Raw genomic sequence first — 23,960 nt, forward strand, 5'->3', positions numbered from 1 at the left:
GTCAACATATAAGCCAATACTTATACCAGTAGCTAGCTATCTTTTCATACTGTTCAATATCTTACATACACACACACACACACACACACTTTAATTCCTTTCTCTGAGGAAACCATCTCATATATTTTATCCTAAACACAGTTTTAGCACAGATTTCTTTTTTAAAGTATAAAATCCCTCACTGAAATAAATTCCATTTGTTAACCAGGAATGACGCTTTGTTCACTGCAAAAACAAACTTAGAGAAGCAATCGTCAAGATAAACAGAAGGAAGGAAACTAACTACTGGGTTCTAGTCAAAGAAACAAAGGCTTTCCATCTTATTCTTTGGCTGCTTTACTTTAAACACAATCACTTACCAAGTGGCAAAAATGCAAGACGGTTTCCAGCCATGGAGAGCTCATTGAGGCTGGGCAGCTGGCAGAGATGGCGCGGCACATACCATAGACGATTTCGGTCCACAGTGAGGTACTGCAGAGAAAGGCACATGTGAAGCCTCTCGGGTAAAGTTAGCAAACGATTGGTAGAAATGTCTAGTGTCTGCAGCTCCTTCAAATCGCCAACCTCTACAACCAAAATCAAAATTAGGATAAATTGCATCCTTATGAACTGAAATGAACAAAATGAATCAATATATAACACTTTAACCAAATGAAATCAGTAGCTGCGACTATTTCCATAAACATGAATGCTGAAGTGCAGGATTTTTGGTGAAAATGCAAATAATCCAACCTAGGTGAGTGTCTTTAAATTACCCTGCCAGAATTTCTTAAATGGAGAAAAGGGCTGGCTAGCATGGAGAAAAAAAGAGACACAAAGTGGTGAATCTGAACCAGAAGTCTGTCACTATGGCTTCTGCATCTTGATGAGTCAAGTTTGTTGCCAGGGTGAGAAAAGAACAATTACAGTCACTTCAAGGAACTTGGTTTTTGCCACTTGTGTGATTTTACCATCCATCTAAGAAGAAAATAGGAGATTTATGAATAATAGCAATGAAGTCAGTGCAACTTTTTCATATGAGCTAAATAGATTTCTGGAGTAGAAATTAGAATGTCTTTTGGAAATTTTCACCATGGTAAAGATTATAACAATAAAATGAGATACAGTTAACTAACATTTTTAGATATTGTTTAGGCATGTGGCACCTTTTAAAAAACCCAAAGTACACATACCCTATAAAGATTTACTTTAATTCCCAAATTAAATACTTCCATTTACTCCAAAATTCCCTCATCATTGATGTCTACAGTTGTCATCTCTTCCATGGTGAGTACAATTAGGTCCTTTTCATACATCAAATCACTTAAGACTTGAGTGAAGATTAGGAAGGTCCTTACAAGGAACTTAGTCCTTCTCAGGGTAAATCACCATTTTAGGGGAAGGACATTTACTCTTTCCCAGGTCAGCACATTACACTGAAGACCTACAGTCAGCACTCTGCAGGACAAGTCTATTTTCACATCATGGAGACTTAGACGTTGAAGACCACTGTGATACCATCTCTTCCCCTTCTCATCCTGTCGCTGTTCCCGAGTCATTCCTCCTAGGTTAAGGTTTCCCAGGTTCTACCACTTGACAGTACCCCTCTGTGCACATTCCAGTTTGTACAACACTTGGATTAGTATTAGCAATGTCTTCTCTACTGGGTAAGAGTCTTCTGCCGTCTTGGATGCTCAATTAAACAGATTAGTTTTTCTCTTGCTACAAACCAGGTGGTGGTAAACTATGGCTCACAGGCCAAATCTAGCCCATGGCTTGCTCTTGTCCTGCCTGCAAGCTGAAACTGGTTTTTTACATTTTTAAAGGATGGTAAACAACAATAAAGACAAAGAACATGTGACAGAGAACATATGTGGCCTACAACACCTAAAAATATTTTCTATCTGGCCATTCACAGAAAAGGTTTGCTGATCTTTGCTATAGACTTTTTATTAGTAGGAGCACTTAAAATAATTATTTTACTTTATAAAAGTAATGCAAGTCCAAAATACCCTAACTTGTAGTTATTTTTCTAATATTTACAAATTTGTGCTAGGAAGTTCATACATTACTGCTCAATTTCCTCAATACTGAACAAAATATACATCTGCAGTGGAGCGGGCAGGTAGGATTCAGTATACAGCCTGTGACTCTGAAAGGGAGTTTTCTACTTGAACTTAACTGGTGCACAGGGGAGTCAATTTCACGCTTGGCTCCACTGGCACAATATTCCACCTTGCTAAGCCTATCTCTTTCACAAAACAAAAATGCTTCTGATTTTGGGTGTGTGGGGATAAAACATGAGGAAGAAACATCGTGTTTTATAAGTCATAAGAAAAAATACAAAGAAAAAAGAAAAAGAACTAAATTTAAAAATCAAAAAATGACTATGTGGGAGAGAAGAGTAACCAATCCCAGACACATCACAGCCCGTGTCAAGACAATGATGAGACAAGGCCTCTGCCATTGAGAAGCATATCACACACAACTGACAAAGTGCAAGAGGAGCTCAGAGAAGGTTATGTGAAGGCTTGGAGAAACTCTTCCAAAACTTACTGGAGATGGGAATTTGAATAAGGCACAGAGAAAATGCGGAAAGCATTCCCAGCAGGGGATAGGGGTGGGGTTAAAACCATGAGGAAAGGCATGGAAGTGAAAAACTAAACACAGCTTGCACAATGGGCTCTTTGGGGACCAACAAATGACAGAGACACCAATGGGAGAAGAGCAGAAAATAAATTCAATACAGAGAGAGAGAGCTTGGTGGAGGCAGGAATGATAATAAATATTGGGTAGAGGAGCCTGGACTTGCTATTGTGAGAATATGACATCTCCTGAAGATTCTTAAAGGATGAAAGGATGTTTTTTGGAAAGGCTAGCAGGCAAATATGCAGAAAGCAATGATATGGAAAGAGATCCTAGGCTGACAAAACAAGTAGGCATTAGACTAGAACAGAGGCAGAGCAATAGAATTTGAAGATAAATTCCAGAGGTACTTTTAACAAAAGCATGACGTAGCTTGATTGGATATGGAAAATAATAAAATAGGAAAAAGTCAAAGACAGGCACAAGCTTCTAGACTATTACACTCTAAGTGTGCTGATGCCAATGCTAAAAATTTATTTTATGGAAAAACAATTAAAATGTCATCAATACCTCTGAATTGCATTATTTGCAAACCATCTATTTGAAAAAAATCCATCAAAATTTACATGGCAGCAAGTAAAATGAATGATTTTGAACATATTTCAAAAATAAGTGTGCAAAAAAGTGTTTTTACATGGCTGCAAAAATTACTAAGGCTTGTACTTTTTTTGCGTTATTGTAAAATGGGGCAACAATGTGTGATTATGAATTTAAATTTTGATGAGAAATATTGAAGACTTAAGAAGCTTGATAAAGACCAAGTAGGATAAACACAAAGAGACCCACACCTATACACATCATAATCAAACTATAAAAGACAAAGATACATAAAAAATCTTGAAAGCATCAATAGAAAAATGACTCATCATGTTCAGAGGAAACAAGAAGATAAATAAAAATATATAGTTAAAAAAAGTCGGCACAGTAATTGAAATTGCACACTAAAAATATTTATCTAACATGAACAAAGGCAATAGAAGGAGAGGTACAGGGAAAAATACAAGATATGTAGACTACACATGGCAAAATGGTTGATGTATTAACAAACACAATCATAGCAATAATTACATTAGATGTGAACAGACTAAATAACCCAGTCAAATGGGAAGGCTGTCAACTGCATAGAAAACAATATGCTATCCGTAAGAAATACACTTTAGATTCAAAGGCACAAATAGGTTGAAAAGTAAAAGGATGGGAAAAATACATATTATGCAAAAAGTAATATAAGAGAGAGCAGCTATATTCACATCAGAAAAAATAGACAAGAAATGCTATAAAAGGCAAAGATGAATATTTCATAATAGTAAAATGGATAATACTTTAGAAAAATAAGTCAACTATAAATATATAGACATCTAACGAGAGCCCAACATTATATAAAGCAAAAAACTGACAGAACTGGAAGGAAAAGCAGACATTTCAACATGATAGATGGAGATTTTAATACATTACTCTCAATAAAAATAAAACAACTAACCAGAAAACCACTAAGAATATAGAAAACTTAAAACTACACAATCAACCAAATGGGCTTGGGCCATAATCCTAAAAGACACACTCCTGACAACCATAATGCCAAATGTTGAAATCCTGAAAGATCCAAAATCCATAAAGTGTAAAATCTTGAATGAAAATCACAATCCTGAAAGATCAATATCCCAAAAGTATAATTCTGGAAAGAAAGAATTTTTAAAAATTCTTTTTTTAAAAAAGACATGTATTTATTTTATAAAGAAGGTTTATTTTAGAAACATAAAAACCTAACAATACTTGATAGGTCACTTTACACAATAAAATAGGCAATAAACATACATATCTTTGCAAGCACAAACACTCAGATATATTAATCATAGGTGCATGGGTATAATAGTTACAAGCAGAAAAACCATATTCATAAGGAAATATGTCAAAAAGCAAAATGCATAAATGCATGCCACTATGGTTGGCAACCGTGTGCAGCCAGCTTTATAACTGCAGTCAGCTGCACGAAATACCGTGACGAACAACCTAAGTCTTCTGACGAGATCAGTGAAAAACTATGATGGGTCAACCACTGAATATGCAGTTATCCATATCCAAAGAGCGAAGATCTCAAGAAATTTTATCTTTCACATATGCAGATGTACAAAATGGACATCTCTTCATTTACTGAGGAAGTTTCAACCTTTTCCACACATGCCCAATGCTTATACCCAAAATTAACATTGTAATAATGTACTTTTACAGACTCAAATTTATAAAAATGCACACAATAAATTAGAACTCTCGAAATTTTTACACAATTTATACCTCCAGTGTTGGAAATTATGCGAAGATGAAATGCTCAGCATAACAAACTGGCACTATGTGTGAAGGGGCAGAAGTACACCATTGAAAAATTTGGCAGGGGAGATTTCTTGTATTTTTTACCTGCATTTTCACTTCTACGATCTTCAAAACACTCTCTCCACTTATATTTGGAGGGTGGTTGTGGTCTACAAATTTTTGAAGGGTATGCTGTCTATTTGAAAGTCTGGTTATTGCTTGACCATTACAATTAAGTGATTTTCTGTATTCATAGCACCAATTATATTTTAAAATTCATCTTTTACCATTAAGTAGCCTCATACACTTAATTTATCTCAGCGTTTTTGCAAGAGAACAATTTCACTGATCTCTTCCATTGTGTTAAAAGGAAAATGGTAAGAAGGAATGATACTTGGCTTCCCCAATACCAAATCTGTATTAGAGTTTTTCAGAGAGACAGAACCAATAAGATATGTATATAGATACATGAGGAGGGACTTATTAGGGGAATCGGTTCACATATGAGAAGTCCCATGACAGACTGTCTGCAAGCTGGAACCTGGGGATATCTACAGTGTGGCTCAGTCCCAGTCTGAAGGTCTCAGAACTAAGGATGCCAATGATGCAACTCTCAGTCTGAGATCAAAAGCCTCAGGACCCGGCAGGCTGCTGGTGTAAATCCTGGAGCCCAAAGGATGTCAAACCTCAAATTTTAATGTCTAAGGCAGCAGGAGAAAAGGCTGTCCCTTCTCTGAGACAGAGACCAATTCGCCTTCAGTATTTGTTCTCTCTGGCCTACTAGATAGTGCCCACCAGTAATGAGGGCAGACTTTCCCTACCTAGTCCACTCAGACTCATGTGCTAGTCTCCTCTGGAAACTACCTCACAGACACACCCAAAATAATGCTTTATCAAGTTTCTAGGTATTTCTTAATTCAGTCAAGCTGACACCTAAAATTAAGGCCACAAGTCCACTCCTTGTCATGCTGGCACTCATGTGTCTCCTTAAACCATACCTACTTTCCAAATAAAGGCGATAACAAGGTAATAGTTTCACCTAACATGATGCAACTATCCTGGTAAAACCAAAATGTACTAAAACTCCTTTCCCAGAATTCGGCTTTCAGGATTTCAACATTCAGGATTTTGATCTTTCACAATTGTGACTTTTAGAATTTTATATGTTAGGAGTTCTGATCTTTAGGAAACTTGATCTTTCAACATTTGGGGTTCTCACATTCAGGATTGTATCTTTCAGGATTGTGATCAGCACTGCAACCAAACTGACCTAATTTGACATTTAGGAAGAACACTACAGCAGAATACACACATTCTTTTCAAGTGCACATGGTATATTCTCCAGGACAGACCACATGCTAGACTATTAAGTCTCACATTTAACAGAATTTAAATCATACAAAGTATGTTCTCTGACCAAAGGTAACTAAATTAGAAATCAACAACAGAAAGAAATCTAGGAAATCCTCATACTTGGAAATTAAACAATACACTTCTAAATAACCCATAATAATAAAATAAATCAGAAGGAAACTTTGAAAATATTTTTGCCAAATAGAAACAACCAACACAAGATATCAAAATTCATAGAATGTAGCCAAGGAAATGATTCGTTGGAGATTTAAAGCTTCGAATGCCTATATTAGCAAAGAAAGTTCTCAAATCAATTTCCTAAGCTTCCACCTTTAGAAAAAAGAAAAAGTAAAAACTAAAATAAAAATAAGAAGAATAAAAATTACAGTAGATATCAATGAAATAGAAATCGGAAAAGCAACAGAAAAAAATGTCAGTGAAAACAAAAGTTAGTTCTTTAAAAAGATAACAAAATTGACAAACCTTTAGCTAGACTAACCAAAGCAAATAAATACATACACAGAAAAAGAAAACTGACTTGAATTAGAAAAACTAGGAACAAAAGATGAAATATCACTATTAACTTTACAGAAATTAAAATGATTAAAAGGACATACTATAATATGAACAAATTAATTTCAACCAATTAGCAATTTAAATAAACATATTTCTAAAAAGATACAAATTACCAAATTCAAGAAGTTATTAAAAATCTAAATAGCTGTATCACAAGTTAAAAAACTGAATTAGTAGCCTGGCACAGTGGCTCACGCCTGTAATCCCAGCATTTTGGGAGGCCGAGATGGGTGGATCACTTGAGGTCAGGTGATTGACACCAGCCTGGCCAACATGGTGAAATCTCACCTCTACTAAAAATACAAAAACTAGTTGGGCGTGGTGGTACACGCCTGTAATCCCAGCTACTCGGGAGGCTAAGGCAGGAGAATTGCTTCAACCCGGGGGGTGGAGGTTGCCATGAGCCAAGATCGCGCCACTGCACTCCAGCCTAGGCGACAGAGCAAGACTCTGTCTCAAAAAACAAACAAACAAACAAAAAAACTGAATTCATAATTTTAAATCTTTAAATCCTCCCATAAGAAAAGACCAGGTCCAGATGGCTTTTCTATTCTATCAAATATTTCAATTCTATTATATATTTAAAGAAGAAATAATATCAATTGTTCACAAACTGTCTCAGAAAATAGGAGGAAAAACTTTCCAACTCATTCTATGAACATTACCCTGATACTAAAACCATACAAAAACATCATAAGAAATCTACAGACCAATATCCCTCATGAACATAAGTGTAAAAGTCCTTAACAAAATATTAGCAAATGAAAGCTAGCAACACTTAAAATCATTATTTATCATGAACAAGTGGGTCTGAGATGTTTCTGAGTGTACATTTTTTTAAAAGGTGGGAAAGAGAATCTACAAAAGCAGTAAAAAAAAAAAAAATACGGGCATCATGAAACAGAAATTGTGAGAAATTACTGGATGATAGAAAAGAACAGAAATTAAATTAAATACAGAAATACCACAAAAAAGTCAGCAGCGTCAATAAAGTGGTCAAAGCCTCTGCTAGCCACCATCCACGCAAGCTAACTCAGTAGCCTGGTTCTTTCCACAAAGTTGAATAGTAACTTAGCTGTTTATTTGGCTCTTGCTTGCTTTGCCCCAGGACATGACCTTTTAAAGGGCAGGGACTGTCTTGCCCATCTTTGCAGTAACATGCCTTAGCTCTGTGCCTGGAACACAGGAGGCACCATTATCTCTTTGCTGAAAGAATAAACTAGAATGTGATTAGCATACCGTAAAATAGTATCTGGACCCTAATGGGGGTCTGAAGATAATTTTCCAGGTAAGAAAAGTATACCTTTTAAAATCTTTCAATCATTTTTTTTTATTTTTAAAAAGGCAAAGAACATACCCTTATTTTATTGATATTTTATGAACTGGGTAATGACCAAATCTGGGAATACCACTGTAACTTACACCCTTTACAGAATAGAGACAAATACAGAACAAAGGTAGGTGAGGGCCCCATGAGAGGCCACACTCCAAAATCCATACCGAATCTGTTCGCCCCTCCACCTCCACTGTTGACACCAAGCTCAGCCTATTACCATCTCTTGACTGAACTCAACCAACAAGCCTCCCCATTGGTCTTCTTCTATTCTCGCCCCTTCCAATCTATTTTCTACACAGAAGCCAAAGTGATATTAAAATATACGTCAGATCGTGGTCCTTCCCTGCCCCAAACTCTGCCCTGGCTTTCTGCTGCATATCAATAAAATCTCTAACACCGTCTTACTAGTAACATGGTCTCCAGATCAGCCGTGGCCCACCTCTCTTCCCCATAAGTGGGTCTGATGCTAGAAATGTAAGGTTGGTTCAGCACCTGAAAAATCAACGTAATATACATGTTCATGGAAATAAGAATAAAGCATTTCACAAAATCTAAAATCCACTCATGATAACTACTCTCAACAAACTAGGAACAAAAGGCAACTCCTTTAACCAATAAGGGGCATCTACAAAACACCTCGAGCTGAGAACATATGGAACACTACGTTAATGGTGACAGGCTGAGTGCTTTCCCCTTAAATCCCCCATGTGCCTACAAGGCAAGGAGGCTGAGTGTTTCCATTGCTACCCAACAATATATTGGAGATTCTAGCAAAGGCTGGAAGGCAAAAACTGAACAAACAAAAAGCATCAAGAATGGAAGAGAAGACGTAAAACTTTATTTACAGATAAAATGATCCTTGGTAGAAAATACTAATTAAGGGATCCACAAAAACTGTTAGAACTAAGTTTTAAAGGGTTGCTAGATACAAGATCAATATTAGAAAATCAACTGCATTTCTATATATCAGGAAAAAACAATTCCAAAGTTAAATTAAGAAAATAATTCCATTCACAACAGTACCAAAAAAATTATATACTTGGTAATAAACTGAATAAAAGTAGTACAAAACTTATATGCTGCAAACTGTAAAATACTGCTGAGAGAAATTAAAGAAGATCTAAATAAACAGAAAGATATTTCATGTTTATAGATTTGAAGACAACACTGGTGAGATGGCATGCTGCCCAAACTGATCTGCAGATTCAACACAATCCCCATCAAAATCCCAGGAGGCTTTTTTAGGTAGAAATTGACAGGCTGATTTTAAATATTTATTGCTATGTTATGCTGAAATTAATGTTGTATTACTGACATAGAGTTACAACGCATTCTTTTTGGAATCCTGGTAGAATCCTACTCTTTTCACACCACTCCCGATCCTTTCTACCCCTTCCCTGGGAGCAAACATAAGTCTGTACACCTTATTTCCTTAGTGTCTCTAACTATACAGTTGTTTGCATTGTTTACTTTTGTGCTAAATACACAATACCGTGAAACTTTTCAGCTACTTATAGAGTATCCTGAAAATGATTTTATTATTGCCACATAGTAATTACTTAGATTAGGCACAAAAATAACATTATGGTGTCAATTTCAAAAGAAAAACACAGTAAGTCCCCTTTAAATCATAGTTCTGTGCTGATGCACAATGACCTAACCTAAAATTTAAATGGGAATGGGAAGGAAGCCACCCACTCCACACCAAGCTAGTGACCACAGAGAGTCAATAACAGACTTGCTATTTTTAAGCACTTGCTTTTTCCGGTACCACTAAAAATAGCTCTAAGTTGAGCTCCAGAGCACACTGGGTTGAGAAGATACAGAAATCCCCCTTTATCCGCGGTTTAGCTTTCTGAAGTTTCAGTTACCCACAGTCAATTGCAGTCTGAAAATATTAAATGGAAAATTCCAAAAATTAACCATTCGTTAAGTTTTAAATTTCATGCCATTTTGAGTAGCATGATGAAATCTCATTGTATGAATCATCCCTTAGTCCAGTGTATCTACACTGTCTACCCTCCTCGCCCATTAGTCACTTAGTCATTTAGGTTATTAGATCAAGAAAATGTCGTGTATATAAGGTTGAGTGCTATTTGAGGTTTTAGGCACCCACTTGGGGTCTTGGAACATACTCCCACAGATAATAGGGGACTACTGTACAAATAAATAAAAGACAACATTTCAATACCAAATATCATTTGGTGTACAGTAAGTCTTCCTTTTTATATCCATTTTCTTTCTCTTGTGAGCTGTGGAATGTTCTGGTGCGTACAGATAGGTTCAAACATAATCCTGTTACTTATTGGCTTATGCAACTTTGGGTTATTTACTCAACTATTTAGATCATCGAATCGCTGTTGAAGAAGAGAGAGTAACACCTAACTCAGGAGGTTAATAGCGATGAAAATATCCCATGTAATTCAATAATACATAACAGAAAAGTTAGTATTTATTTCTAATTTTCAGTTCATACTACAAAATATTCTAAATGCAAACACAATATAAATATTTCTGTAATTGATGTAGTTTTTTATTATGAAAATAACTGCAAACACAAACATGTTTCTTAACTCTAACATAGAGAAAAGGGCTCTTTATTGGGAGATAGATGACTTTCAGAAACTGTGAAGCACTATCTTCCTTGGACAATTAAAAAAATTAAAAGCAATTCAGATTCACTTGAAATATTAGTCCATTTTTAAGGCTAAGAACAGCATTCAGGATGTCCCACACACTTAACTGCAATTATCAAACAATGCAACCTCTTAGACATTCCTTGTAACATTTGGGATGGAATCCTAGATATAGTCTAAAATTGTTTTTTAAAAAGCAGAATTCGTATCTTCCTAAGAAGGAGTTTAACCTAATTCTTTGATATGAGGATTAAAATCTTTTAACACCAAATTATTGTACTTATATTTTTAAATCCAGACTGGTCACTGCAAATAAGCCGCCTATCTAGAAAAGGACCTGGTCTCTACACGTGGGGTGAATCATGCTCACAGACCAGGGAGCCAAAATCAAATTGTGGTAAATTATGCTTAATAATACAAATAAACTTTGATACTTCCGTTCTGAGATGTTTCCGAGTGTACATTATTTTAAAAGGTGGGAAAGAGAATCTACAAAAGCAGTAAAAAAAAATACTGGCAGGTATCATGGACCAGAAATTGTGTGAAATTACTGGATGATAGAAAAGAACAGAAATTAAATTAAATACAGAAATACCACAGAAAAGTCAGCAGCATCAATAAAGTGGTCAAAGCCTCTGCTAGCCACCATCCACACAAGCTAACTCAGTAGCCTGGTTCTTTCCACAAAGTTGAATAGTAACTTAGCTGTTTATTTGGCTCTTGCTTGCTTTGCCCCAGGACATGACCTTTTAAAGGGCAGGGACTGTCTTGCCCATCTTTGCAGTAACATGCCTTAGCTCTGTGTCTGGAACACAGGAGGCACCATTATCTCTTTGCTGAAAGAATAAACTAGAATGTGATTAGCATACTGTAAAATGGTATCTGGACCCTAATAGGGGTCTGAAGATAATTTTCCAGGTATGAAAAGTATACCTTTTAAAACCTTTTAATCATTTATTTTATTTTTAAAAAAGCAAAGAGCATACCCTTATTTTATTGATATTTTATGAACTGGGTAATGACCAAATCTGGGAACACCACTGTAACTTACACCCTCTACAGAATAGAGACAAATACAGAACAAAGGTAGGTGAGGGCCCCATGAGAGGCCACACTCCAAAATCCATACCGAATCTGTTCGCCCCTCCACCTCCACTGTTGACACCAAGCTCAGCCTATTACCATCTCTTGCCTGAACTCAACCAACAAGCCTCCCCATTGGTCTTCTTGCTTCTATTCTCACCCCCTCCAATCTATTTTCTACACAGAAGCCAGTGACATTAAAATATACATCAGATCATGGTCCTCTCCTGCCCCAAACTCTGCCCTGGCTTTCTGCTGCATATCAATAAAATCTCTAACACCATCTTACTAGTAACATGGTCTCCAGATCAGCCCTGGCCCACCTCTCTTCCCCACCTCACTACAATCTAATTACCTTGTCCTTCCTTCTGTCTGGCCCAATGAAGTGTCAAGTTATTTCTTCCCTCGGAGCCTTTGAATCTGTTATTCCTCGGTCAGGAATGCTCTTTCCCAACCCTCCAAACTGTAGACTCTTTCTTGTCTTTCAGAATGTTATCACATTTTCACAAAGGCCTTCCCTGATTTCAAGCAGATTCCCTATTTCTCAATTGTAGCATCCTATTTATTCCCTCCCTGCATCTACTTATTTAATTACTTATTCATTTATTTACATGTCAAACCACAGTGTGTACCTCCCACTAGAAAATAAATTTCATAAGAACAGGGGCTTTGACTTATTTGCCTATATTCCTAGCACCTAGCAGAGTCTAGCACATGGTAGGTGCACGTAAATATTTTTTGACTTAATGTATTCCTTAAACTACCTCACTTGTAAAGTGGCCGCAGACCAGACTTGCAGCTGCACACAAACCTCACACTTACGATTCAGATTTGTTGCTTAGCAAAATTACAACAGTTGTGGACTTTTGAGGAAACTCACAAATCCTTAGAGGAAAAAAAAGTGAAATCCAAGACTGCTAGAGGTTTGTTGCACATTTAACATAATTTAAGTTTTCCTTAATGTCTTATAATTATCTCTGTGAATGCAAGTGATGGGAGTATTCTATAAGACATTACTGACAGAAGACCAGCTGCCCACAAGCTAAATAGCCCCAGTCTGTTATGCATTTTCAAATTTGTGTGTGTGATCTGCTATGTAGCTGACACAGTTTTACAGAAATAAATGTAATGTGCATAACTTAGAGTTGACTATACAATAACATAACTACATTTTCAGCAGGCATGTCAGAAGTCATGTAAGCAAATAAATATTGCCCTTCAAGATCATAAGCCAGCAAAACCAATCCAATGATATGTGTTCATTCATATTTTTGAAATTTGTTTTGAAATTCCCTTAAGATCTTGATATAGAATTTGTTCATGGATTCTAGGGATCAAATCTACCCCCAAAACGATAAGGATATGATACCATCAATTATATTGAGAAGAACATGCCTCAAACTCTGAAGGCAAGTCCAAAAGAAAACTTTTTTTCATATTTTAACAAGATTGGCATCTTCTGAATAACATACTCAATGACAGCTCAGAGGCATTCTTGTAACAATGATGTTCTTTTGTTTTTGGAATTATTTAGAAACTCGATTAGATCTTATTTAAACTTAAAAACCATGAAGTCTTTTTAGAATAAATGTATTTTCAAGATTAACTAATCTGAAGGAATTAACAATGATCTGACTTCATAAATTTGGAATCTGGGTGTATTTGTTTAACTATTACATCATTTTCACATTTGGGAAGGTACAACCAGATCCACCCAGTTTGGCAAAACCAAATCTATGCCTTACCTGGTCTATCTGATGGGCCAGAAATAGTTTGACTTTGGTTCACATCATGATCCAGTAAGTCTGAAGGTGTGACTGCTTGTAGGGCTCAAACAGCACCAGCGTATTTCTCCACGCTCTTATTACACTCCATTATAGCTGCATGCTTACTAGCATGTGTTCCCTCCTATAATTCCAAGTGCATAACATGTTTCAAAGGCACCAGGAGTTAATCAGGTGTTGGGAAACTTGCTTTGGAACCTATCCAGCAATTATTTTGGCTCTAAAGAGTAATAGTCTACAAATTTAAACATGAACTCATGTTTATTTTTTTATAACCCTTAGTAACACATTACTTAGGGTCTGCTAGTATAGGACACAACTGTCCATATTATAAGAGGCTTACTATATATTCATAACTTTTGAATGTGTGGCAGGTTATATTTAGTAACAAATGACCATAACTTAAAGTTAACAATACCAGGAAGCACATGGAGAAAATCTATTAATTATGCATTTGTCTAATATAAGCAATATACAAGAAGAACTTAAAGTTAAAAAAATTATATTAGCAATTAAGAAGACCTCTTAACAGAATATCTATTATATTTATAAAAGATAATTAAATATTATTTGGGAGCTTTAAAATAAAATGCTCCCGGCTGGGCACGGTGGCTCATGCCTGTAATCCCAGCACTTCGGGAAGATGAGGCGGGCGGATCACCTGAGGTCAGGAGTTGAAAACCAGCCTGGCCAACAAGATGAAACCCCGTCTCTACTAAAAAGTAAAAAAAAAAAAATTAGCTGGGCATGGTGGCGGGCACCTGTAGTCCCAGCTACTTGGGAGGCTGAGGCAGAGAATAGCTTGAACCCAGGAGGCAGAGGTTGCAGTGAGCTGAGATTGCACCACTGCACCCCAGTTTGGTTCTGTCTCAAATAAAATAAAAAATAAATAAAATAAAATAAAACGTTCCCAAACATATGACATCTGAGAAACATAAGAAAAATGAATTTGATTTAAATATTTATGTCTAGGTGTCAAGCTTGCCAATTAATTCCCAGTAGAAATTTTTAAATGTTAAAGACAGTACTTTAAAAAAAAAAAAATCACACCGTTTTGACATTTTACCTCGGTGCTTTGTGTGTGACTAAATTATGCACTAGAATTTCATTCGGTATTCTTCCAAATAAGTTATTTCCCACGTGTTCGCTGGGTATCTAACCAACTAGTCATTAAAGTATTCTTGCTAAGTGACAATTATAATATAACTAACTGCTAGAGAGAAATGGCATTTATCTCTTTTTCAGATACATTGTCTTTGATTTTTAAAAGCATTTATTCTAACAGTTAGCATCTTTGTTATCACTTTGTGTCTGTACATGGATTTCTATTTGGAAAAATCCTTTATCTTCCTCATTCTTCAAGATTCATGGAGATCACATATGCAGATTTTCATTTTATGTTTTATTTTAGCGATGGTCAATTTTACAGACTTCTTCTAGGTAGGCTTTTTTCTCTTTACTGAGTTAGCACAATGGGGTTTTTAGGCTTTGACCTGAATGAGGCCACTAGGTGTCTATTGTTGGCATAAAACTATTATAATCATTGCCTCAAGAAATATCACAGCATCATAGTCCAGAATAAAAATTTATTTTTTAACTTTACTACTTTGCACAGAATAAGTAAAAGTAATCTCTATTTTACTTGCTGGAAAGAATGATATAATAATGATGACTGCTTTCATCTCACTTTCTAAATTCAAAACAGGAAGAAATTTTAAAGGAAAACATTTTAGTGTATATACATTTCAGATTACCAAATTTATTCATTCCAGTTTATTTCTTTGAAATTCCCATAAAAAATTACCATGAAAAATAGAAAGTGGTTGATGACCTCCACTGATAGAACACGTGGAAACCACTGGAAAAACACATGCACAAAATTATCTAGTTTAAAAAAAAACCTCTCAATTAAAATAATTCCATATTAAATACAATATATAATTTTGATTTCTAAATAATATATAGCCTTTGTAAGAAACAATAAGAAACTCACATCACGATTTACATGAAAAACACTGCATTAGAGATTTCTGAATATGCATGTATTGGTTATTAATCTTAATACAAAAGCTAAGTCTCTAAATTTACTGCCTGCTCTTGTTTAGAGTTCTCAGATAACCACCTACAGAGTGAAAAAAAAAGACTCAAAAATGATTAATATCAAGGGTAGAAACGAAATATGGCACAGAAAGATGTTATCTTTTCATTTCAAAATTTCCTATGCTGTTTAAACTTTTATTTCTATTGCTATGAACTACTTCTATAATAAAAATTAATTATTTAATGGTGTCTCCTCACACACTTTGGGATTCCTTAGAACAAGAAACACAACAATTTTAAGCACCTGATACATTTTTATTTATTAGTTGTATTCACTTTAGCTAAGAATTATCACACTGAAATCTGAGATTAAAATTCTAAAAATTTGAGTTTCCTAATGATATTCTGGTTCACTGCAACAGAAAACAAAAATTTAATAAATGTGTATATATGCTTTTGTGCAAATCTATATTGCTGAGGGTCTCACAAGTTCTGTCATTATAAAATTTTTTTAAATCTCAAATTTCATACAGTTTCTGTCAATTACAAGTATTATAGAAAATTGTATGATGCTTCTAATGAGAACACAGAAAAATATATTTCTTCAGATTTCTATTTATTCCCAATCTTTGCAAAAATACTACAAAGAGGACTACTGCTTTGCTGCAAGGCAGTCAATACATACCAGAATTCAAAATCTTTTATTGTGTTCTACAAATCTTTTGTTGTGCACTACATCAACAAAGCTTTTAAATGCTCCTCAGTAATAGGAAGTAACAAAATAGTGGAAAAGAACAATAAAACTTGTATGTTTACAGAGAATAGCAAACAGTTCAATGTTGCAGAGATGACATGCGTTTTATAAGTCATATTTTTTTCAGAAATGCTTTAGTTGCAAATAAAATTTCCAAGAATATTAACATTTTCCAAATTAATTTTATGTTCTACTCTCCTATTATTTGAACTGGCAGATTAGCAAAATATAGGAATTATTTCAAAACAACACCCCAAAAAGCAACTTAAAAAAAAGAACAAAAGAAAGCTGACATTTAATTTTTAAATTAACTTTAAGAAAAACCAAATGTCTGTAATAATTTTTACTACTGACCTTATGGAACAACACACATCTCAAGTAGTGGTTAGTCCAACTGTGTTCACAGGAACACCAGTTCAGAGCAATGTTCTCATGGTCTATTAAGTTTAGGAAAAACAATACACTATACAGTTTACTGTAATACACATTAGCATATCACAGAGCATTATCGAGTCAGGAAACCCACTTAACTGTGATTCACCAGCAGGTTCCCATACATTTGGCCACCACACACTTTTTCACAGAACATGTAAAGAAAGTTTGGAAAAGGTTGGTTATCAACGTTTTAAGGCACATTTTCCCTAGGTACTCCATCAGAAAGGCATAGACATTTTTAATAGTAGTTCTAATCTTTTTTTCCTTTTTACAGGAAAAATAGAAAGGAATTATTTTGGACCCTGCTCAAGGGAAACGAAATGAAAATGGGATGCTAAATCCTAGTCTAATACTTGTGGTCATTGGCATACTTGTGTACATGCAACATTTATGAGGCTCTGACTATTATAACTTTGGGCTGTGCTTTAAAAAAAACCTCCCCCCACCCGCCAAAAAAAAAAAAAAAGGCCCAGTAGGTGGCTCACACCTGTTATCCCAGCACTTTTGGAGGCCAAGGAGAAGGATTGCTGGAACCCAAGATTATGAGGCTGCAGTGAGCTATGATCATGCCACTGCACTCCTCCAGCCTGGGCAACAGAGCAAGACCCCATATTTAAAAAACAAACAAAAAACCTTCCCTGGTGTCCAAGCTTGTATCTGCCAGGGTCCTTTCAATACTTGACAGATACTGTTTTATTCTTGTAGTTCTCCTGAAGGATATTCAAAGAATTTTTTTTTTTTTTTTAAGAGTTTTCTATTTAAATCCTACCTCAAACCTCTCTTTGTATAATAATTTTCTCCTATCATCCATTAATTTTCTAATTTCTTCCCTATAGGCAAAACAGGCCTTATGGCACATGTTCCCAATACAGTAATAGAATTTAAAAATTTCTCATAAAATATGGAATGAACTGTATCCATAATTTCCTTCAAATCTTTCCACCAAAAAAATGACTTTCCTTATTCCCTAATTCCCTATTTCCTTATTCCCTAATTCCCATGTATCTAGTTCCTTATTAGAGGCAAGTGGTTTCTACCATAGAAATTCTTCACAGGAAAAGGGCCAGATAGAATGCTAGAGTAAATAAAATTAAAAGGAAAAAAAGAGCACTCTGTTTTGAAATGAGTCTACAAAAACATGGATACAACTACTGTTCAAATAATTATTTCCTTTGTATTCACTTTCATTAAGAGATATAAGTAGTATACATAACAAATTATATTTTATGAGTAACCAAAAGTATGGATGAAATGATTTTTATATAACCTTACATTCAGAAATATTGTCAACATAGATACCACAAACTTTATAAAAGGCTTACTGGTTGAGCCAATATAACATTAATATCTAAATGTTTTATTTAAGTTAAAATTTCTAGAAAACATGAGCAGATTCCATTAATAGCACACAAAAGTTGTTAATTTGATGCTTTACTCAACTTTTTAAAATGTGTGATGCTTTTTGTTACGAATTCATAATTTAAAATAAGAATTTCATGAGTGGGAAACAGGCTTCTAGTAGGTGAAGATAATGTTTCTTTCTCTTTTTTTGGAGACAGGTTCGCGCTCTGTTGCCGTAGCTGGAATGCATGAGTCACTACATCCTTGAACTCCTGGCCTCAAACCATCTTCCTGCCTCAGCCTCTAGGTGTGAGCCAGATGTCTGGCCTGAAGATGGTATCTCTGATACCTTATCTTAATCATGACTTTTATCATAGTTGGTGCTTAACAAAATTGGGGCCACAGAGTAGCAGTCAACTTCAAACCTTTCTATATGGCCTCTTTCATTACCCACAAAGTAGCATTAGCTAATTTGTACAAAACCAGGTAATAGCTGGAAAAAATTAAAAAGAAAAAAAATATGATTGGCTCAAAATATATGGACAGCATATGAGTCTATAATTGTTTCAAAATTGAGTTTAATCAACAAACAAGCATGTGGACTGTCAATAGCACTACTGGCATGAGACCCTAGAATTCTGTTTCCCACCATAAAAATTTTAGGATAGTGGCTGGGCACGGTGGCTCACGCCTGTAATCCCAGCACTTTGGGAGGCTGAGGCAGACGGATCACGAGGTCAGGAGATCGAGACCATCCTGGCTAACACGGTGAAACCCCGTCTCTACTAAAAATACAAAAAATTAGCCAGGCGTGGTGGCGGGCGCCAATTAGTCCCAGCTACTTAGGAGGCTGAGGCAAGAGAATGGTGCGAACCCGGGAGGTGGAGCTTGCAGTGAGCCCAGATGGTGCCACTGCACTCCAGCCTGGGCGACAGCAAGACTCTGTCTCAAAAAAAAAAAAAAAAAAAAAAAAAAAAAAAAATTTAGGATAGTAGTAGTGACTTTCCACTAGACGTTCATTTTAAGCCTATAATAAGAGAATAAGAAAGTTCGTTTGATTAAAGATTCAAAACACCAAGAAACTTTCTATCACAGAAATAATACGGAAACAGAACCTAAACAATGACAGTATCTAAACAGCACCTAAAACAATAAAATGAATTTACTTTCCTGTTACCTAGATATTACTGTCTGTTGATCTGCTGCTGTCCTCAAAAACTAAATTATGTATAATATTTTAAACAAATAATCAACACTGAAATTATACTGTGCTCCTCCGGGAATTTTTACAAGAACTGCATGATTCCTTGTTTGATGATAAAAAATTTTTTTCATCCTCTGAAGAGCTGAAATCTATGAAAAACATTTTCTAGCTTTTACTATTTTATTCCTTTGGAGTAAAGAGAATAAAAATTGATGTCAAATAACACCCTATGTAAATAAAATCCAAGATTTAAAGTTGTATGTACATCTTATTGCTTTCTGAGAAAGTTACAACCAAAGATTTACGTTTGTCTTTAGCTATATGAATCTGCAAGAATGAAGTAAATTCCATTGTCCTGCATGAGCCACACTTCAAAAAAATGCTACTACCAGAAAGATTTCTATATGTATGCTTGTACTAAGAATAGTTCGCTAAAATGACAAGTTAAAGGCTACTTTCTCCATTAGAGATTGATGTTCAAACATCTTATAGAGGAACTTAAAACCCAGGTCAGGTGAAGGGGGTAAGAAGGCTTTCATCCACTTTAAAGCAGTTTACACACCCAGACAAATACCATCTCAGTAAATGAAAGAACATAAAAACATATTCCCAATGTTTATGTCAGTAACTGTGAACACAGGAACTTAACCAGTAACTTCAGAACAGAAGTGCCACAGAATCAGAGATGATAAAATACTGTTACAAATTCATGACAAAAATATGGATTCCGCAGCTCTGCGAGCTCCTTATATCTTTAAAAAAATATTTATTTATTTATTTATTTATTTATTTATTTATTTATTTAGAGACAAGGTCTCACTCTGTCACCCGGGCTGGAGTGCAGTAGTGTAATCACAGCTCACTGCAGCCTCAATCTCCCAGGCTTAAGTGATCCTCCCACCTCAGCGTCCCAAGTAGCTGAGACTACAGGCATGTGTCACCATTCCTCGTTAATTTTTTACAGAGACAGGGTTTCATCATGTTCCCCAGGCTGATCTCAAACTCCTAGATTCAAGTGATCCAGCTGCCTCAGCCTCTCATAGTGCTAGGATTACAAGGATGAGCCACCACACCTGGCCAATATTTTTAAATAGTTAATTAAATAAATGGCTTGAGAATATTTTGGAAGAATAGTAGCCTAAGGCATGTGAAAAACTCAGCAAAGTTCCTCCACCAAAAACAAGCATAACACTGGACAAAACTCTGAAAAACAACTATTTCAGAACTCTAGAGATCAACCAAAGGCAGACAATAAATTCAGTAGTGTGTATTCTACAAAACCTTCATTCAAGAACAGTGGAAGTCTGCAGCCTTTTCTTGGTTGGGATGGCTCCTATCACATCCTGCCCCCCAGCCCAGTCTACAAGAATAGCAGTTTATCAAAACAGGGCTAAGGAAACCAAAAGCTTGGCTACCAGAGACAGCACCCTCAATTTGGGGCAGGGGACAAAATCCCACAGCTTTGTCATCTAAAAGTGGCAAAATCTGTAAGGAAAAGAAAAAAAATGTCAACCAAGAATTCTACATACAGGAAAACTATCCTTCAGCCATAAATTCAAAATAAAGGCATTCTCAGATAAATAAGAAATGAGAAAATTAGTTCCTAGCAAACCTGCCCTATAAGAAATATTAAAAGAGCTGAAAGAAAATGATTATCAGATGGTAATTCAAAATAATAGGAAGGAATCAAGTTCTTTGGAATTGCTTTATGGCCTAGCATATGATCTATTCTGAAGAATGTTCTCTGTGTGCTGCAGAAGAATGTTCTATGTGTGCTGCAAAGGAATAATGCGTTCTGCTCCTGTTGAGTGGAGAGTTAACTTAGTTCAAGTTGGTCAACAAAATTGTTCAAGTTTTCTATATCTTTATTTGTTCTCAGATGCCAAGAGAGGACTATTAAAATCTTCAACATAATTGAGTTGTTTATGTCCCCTTTCAATTCCAGGTGTGAGCCAGATGTCATTTTCTGCTTCATGTATTCTGGGCCTCTTTTGGTAAGTCCATCTACATTTATAATTGTTATATCTTCCCAATATACTGATCCTTTTATCATTATAAATTGTCTTTGTTTAGTTCCAATATTTGTCTTAAGGTGCATTGTGCCTGTTATTAAAATAGCTACTACAGCTACTATTTCCTGTTTGCATGGTATATCTTTTTCCTTCTTTTTATTTTGGCCCTATTTGTGTCTTTGATCCTAAACTGTATCTCTTCTGACAAAATATAGTTTGGGTCTTGCTTTATGATTAAGTTGGAAAATCTCTTCCTTTTGATTGTAGTGTTTAGACCATTCACATTTAATGTAATTACTGATGTTCTTATATTTACATTTGTGATTCAGCTATTTTTAAAATTACATCTCATGTCTTTTTGTGTCTCTGTTTTTCCATTCTATTTTTTAGCTCATACAGTCATGAACCACATAACTACGTTTTGGTCAACAATAGACCGCAGATGAGACAGTGGTCCCATACAATTATAATGTAGCTGAAAAATTCCTATCACCTAGTGAGAGTTGTAACCATTGTAACATTGTAGCACAACTCATTACTCACGTGTTTGTGATGATGCTGGTATAAACACAAACCTACTATGCTGCCAGTTGTATAAAGGACAGCACATACAAATACTGTACATAATAACTGATAATAAACAACTGTTAGTGGTTTATTAATTATACTATACTCCTTCTACTTATAAAAAAAAATTAACTGTAAAAGAACCTTAGGCAGGTCTTTCAGGAGATAGTGCAGGAAAAAGCATTGTTATCATAGGCGATGACAGCTCCATACACGCTGTTGTCCCTGAAGACCTTCTGGTGGGACAAGATTAGAGGTGAAAGACAGTGATATTGATTATCTTGACCCTGTCTAGGCCTAGGCTAATGTGTTAGTGTCTCACTTTTTAACAATAAAGTCCCATTGTGTTATAATTGCCTATAGTATTCAGTATAGCACCATGCTGCACAGATCTGTAGCCTAGGAGCAATAAGTCATACCATATGGCTTAGTGTGTAGCAAGCTATAATATCTAGGTTTATGTAAGTGTACTCTATGATGTTCACACAACAACAAAATCAACAACACATTTCTTAGAATGCATTCCCATTAAGCAATGCATGACTGTAGAAATATTTGTGTATTGTTTTAATTTCCTTTATTAATTTTTTAGCTATACTTCTTGAGGTTTTTTTTAGTGATTATTCTAGGAATCACAATACATATCATTAATCACAATATATTTCAGGTGAATATTGGCTTAATTCTGGTAAAACACAGTAACTTTGCTCCAGTATAGCTCTGTTTCCACTTTCTTCATTGTTATGACTATTGCTTTAAATAATCTTTAGGGTTTTTTAAAAGAAATTAAGAAATATACATATTCAGCCCTTTATATTTCACATACATTTACCATATCCAATAGATCATATTCTAGAGCAGGGGTGGCACATTTTTTCAGTAAAGGGCCAGATGGTAAATACTTTAGGCTTTGCAGGCCATGTACAGATTCTGTTGCATATTCTTGGCTTTTTAAAGTACTCTTTAAAATTTTTAAATCATTCTGAACTTGCAGACAATTAACAACAACCACAAAAAGACCACTGACCAGATTGGGTCTGTGTGTCATAGTTTGCCAACCCATGTTAGGATATAAAACAAGTCTTATTAAATTTCCTTTTAAAAACTGAAAACATATAAGAATATAGCCTGACCACAACAGAATTAAATTGAAAATCAACAACAGGAAGGAACTTGAGAAATGTCCAAACACTTGGAAATTGAACAATACACTTGTAAACAACTCATGGGTAAAGAAGAAATTGTGAAGAAAATTAGAAAACATATTTGAAATGAATGAGAACAAACACACAACATATCACAATTCATGTAAAGCAACGAAAGAAGTACTTAACCTGAAATCTGAAATGCTCTCAAATCCAAAGATTTCTGAGTGCCAACATGATGCCACAAGTGGAAAATTACACACCTGACCTCACGTGACAGGTTGCAGTCAAAATGCAAGTACACAACACATAGTTTATTCCATGTCCCCAAGAGAGAACAGACTCTGCCAGTCCCCTGTAGCTGAAATATCTCTTTTCTGTGCATGCCCAGATAGCCCCATGCAAGCAAACCAACAAAGGGTAGTGAAATGGCATGTGTGCAGGCTAAGGACACCAATGGCAGGTCCCCACCATGACCCACACAGGGCCAAGACCTACGTGCATTACTCACCGTGGTTTTTTGTTTATTCTCTGCTTTGTGGTGTAAATATATTGCTGAAAATGTCAAAAAGGTCTGCAAATACCTCTGTTGGTAACAGTGATAAGAAAAATAGGAAGCATTTGTGTTTATCTACAGCATAGAAAACCAAACTGTTGGAGAAAGTGGACAGCCGTATTGTGTGAAACACCTTACAGAAGAGTATAGTGTTGGCATGGCCACCATGTATGACTTGAAGAAATGGAAGGATATGATTCTTAAAT

At 35.4% G+C, this 23,960-nt stretch overlaps 2 protein-coding genes across 7 annotated transcripts in view; one reads left to right on the forward strand and one right to left on the reverse strand.

Annotated features, from left to right (window-relative positions):
• LRRC28 (leucine rich repeat containing 28) overlaps positions 1-23,960 on the reverse strand; it is a 138,728-nt gene that overhangs the window by 56,859 nt on the left and 57,909 nt on the right. For 4 of the 6 annotated variants that reach the window (XR_009209553.1, XR_009209551.1, XR_009209552.1 and 1 more), the window contains exon 6: positions 360-566. The exons of the other annotated variants lie outside the window; for them this stretch is intronic. Coding sequence is in view for 1 of the 4 variants with exons in the window: in XM_032176051.2 (XP_032031942.1) it covers positions 360-566 (207 nt within the window). In the remaining 3 variants the exon portion in view is untranslated. The remainder of the gene's footprint in view (positions 1-359; positions 567-23,960) is intronic. 6 annotated transcript variants of the gene reach the window in all.
• The window catches only part of TTC23 (tetratricopeptide repeat domain 23), a 207,731-nt gene that overhangs the window by 4,294 nt on the left and 179,477 nt on the right, over positions 1-23,960 (forward strand). Inside the window, exon 2 of the mRNA XM_058427131.1 lies at positions 21,420-21,468. The gene's annotated coding sequence lies outside the window, so the exon portion shown is untranslated. The remainder of the gene's footprint in view (positions 1-21,419; positions 21,469-23,960) is intronic.

Source organism: Hylobates moloch, unplaced genomic scaffold (genome assembly GCF_009828535.3).
Source record: "Hylobates moloch isolate HMO894 unplaced genomic scaffold, HMol_V3 SCAFFOLD_14, whole genome shotgun sequence".
In the NCBI taxonomy this organism is placed as follows: domain Eukaryota; kingdom Metazoa; phylum Chordata; class Mammalia; order Primates; family Hylobatidae; genus Hylobates; species Hylobates moloch.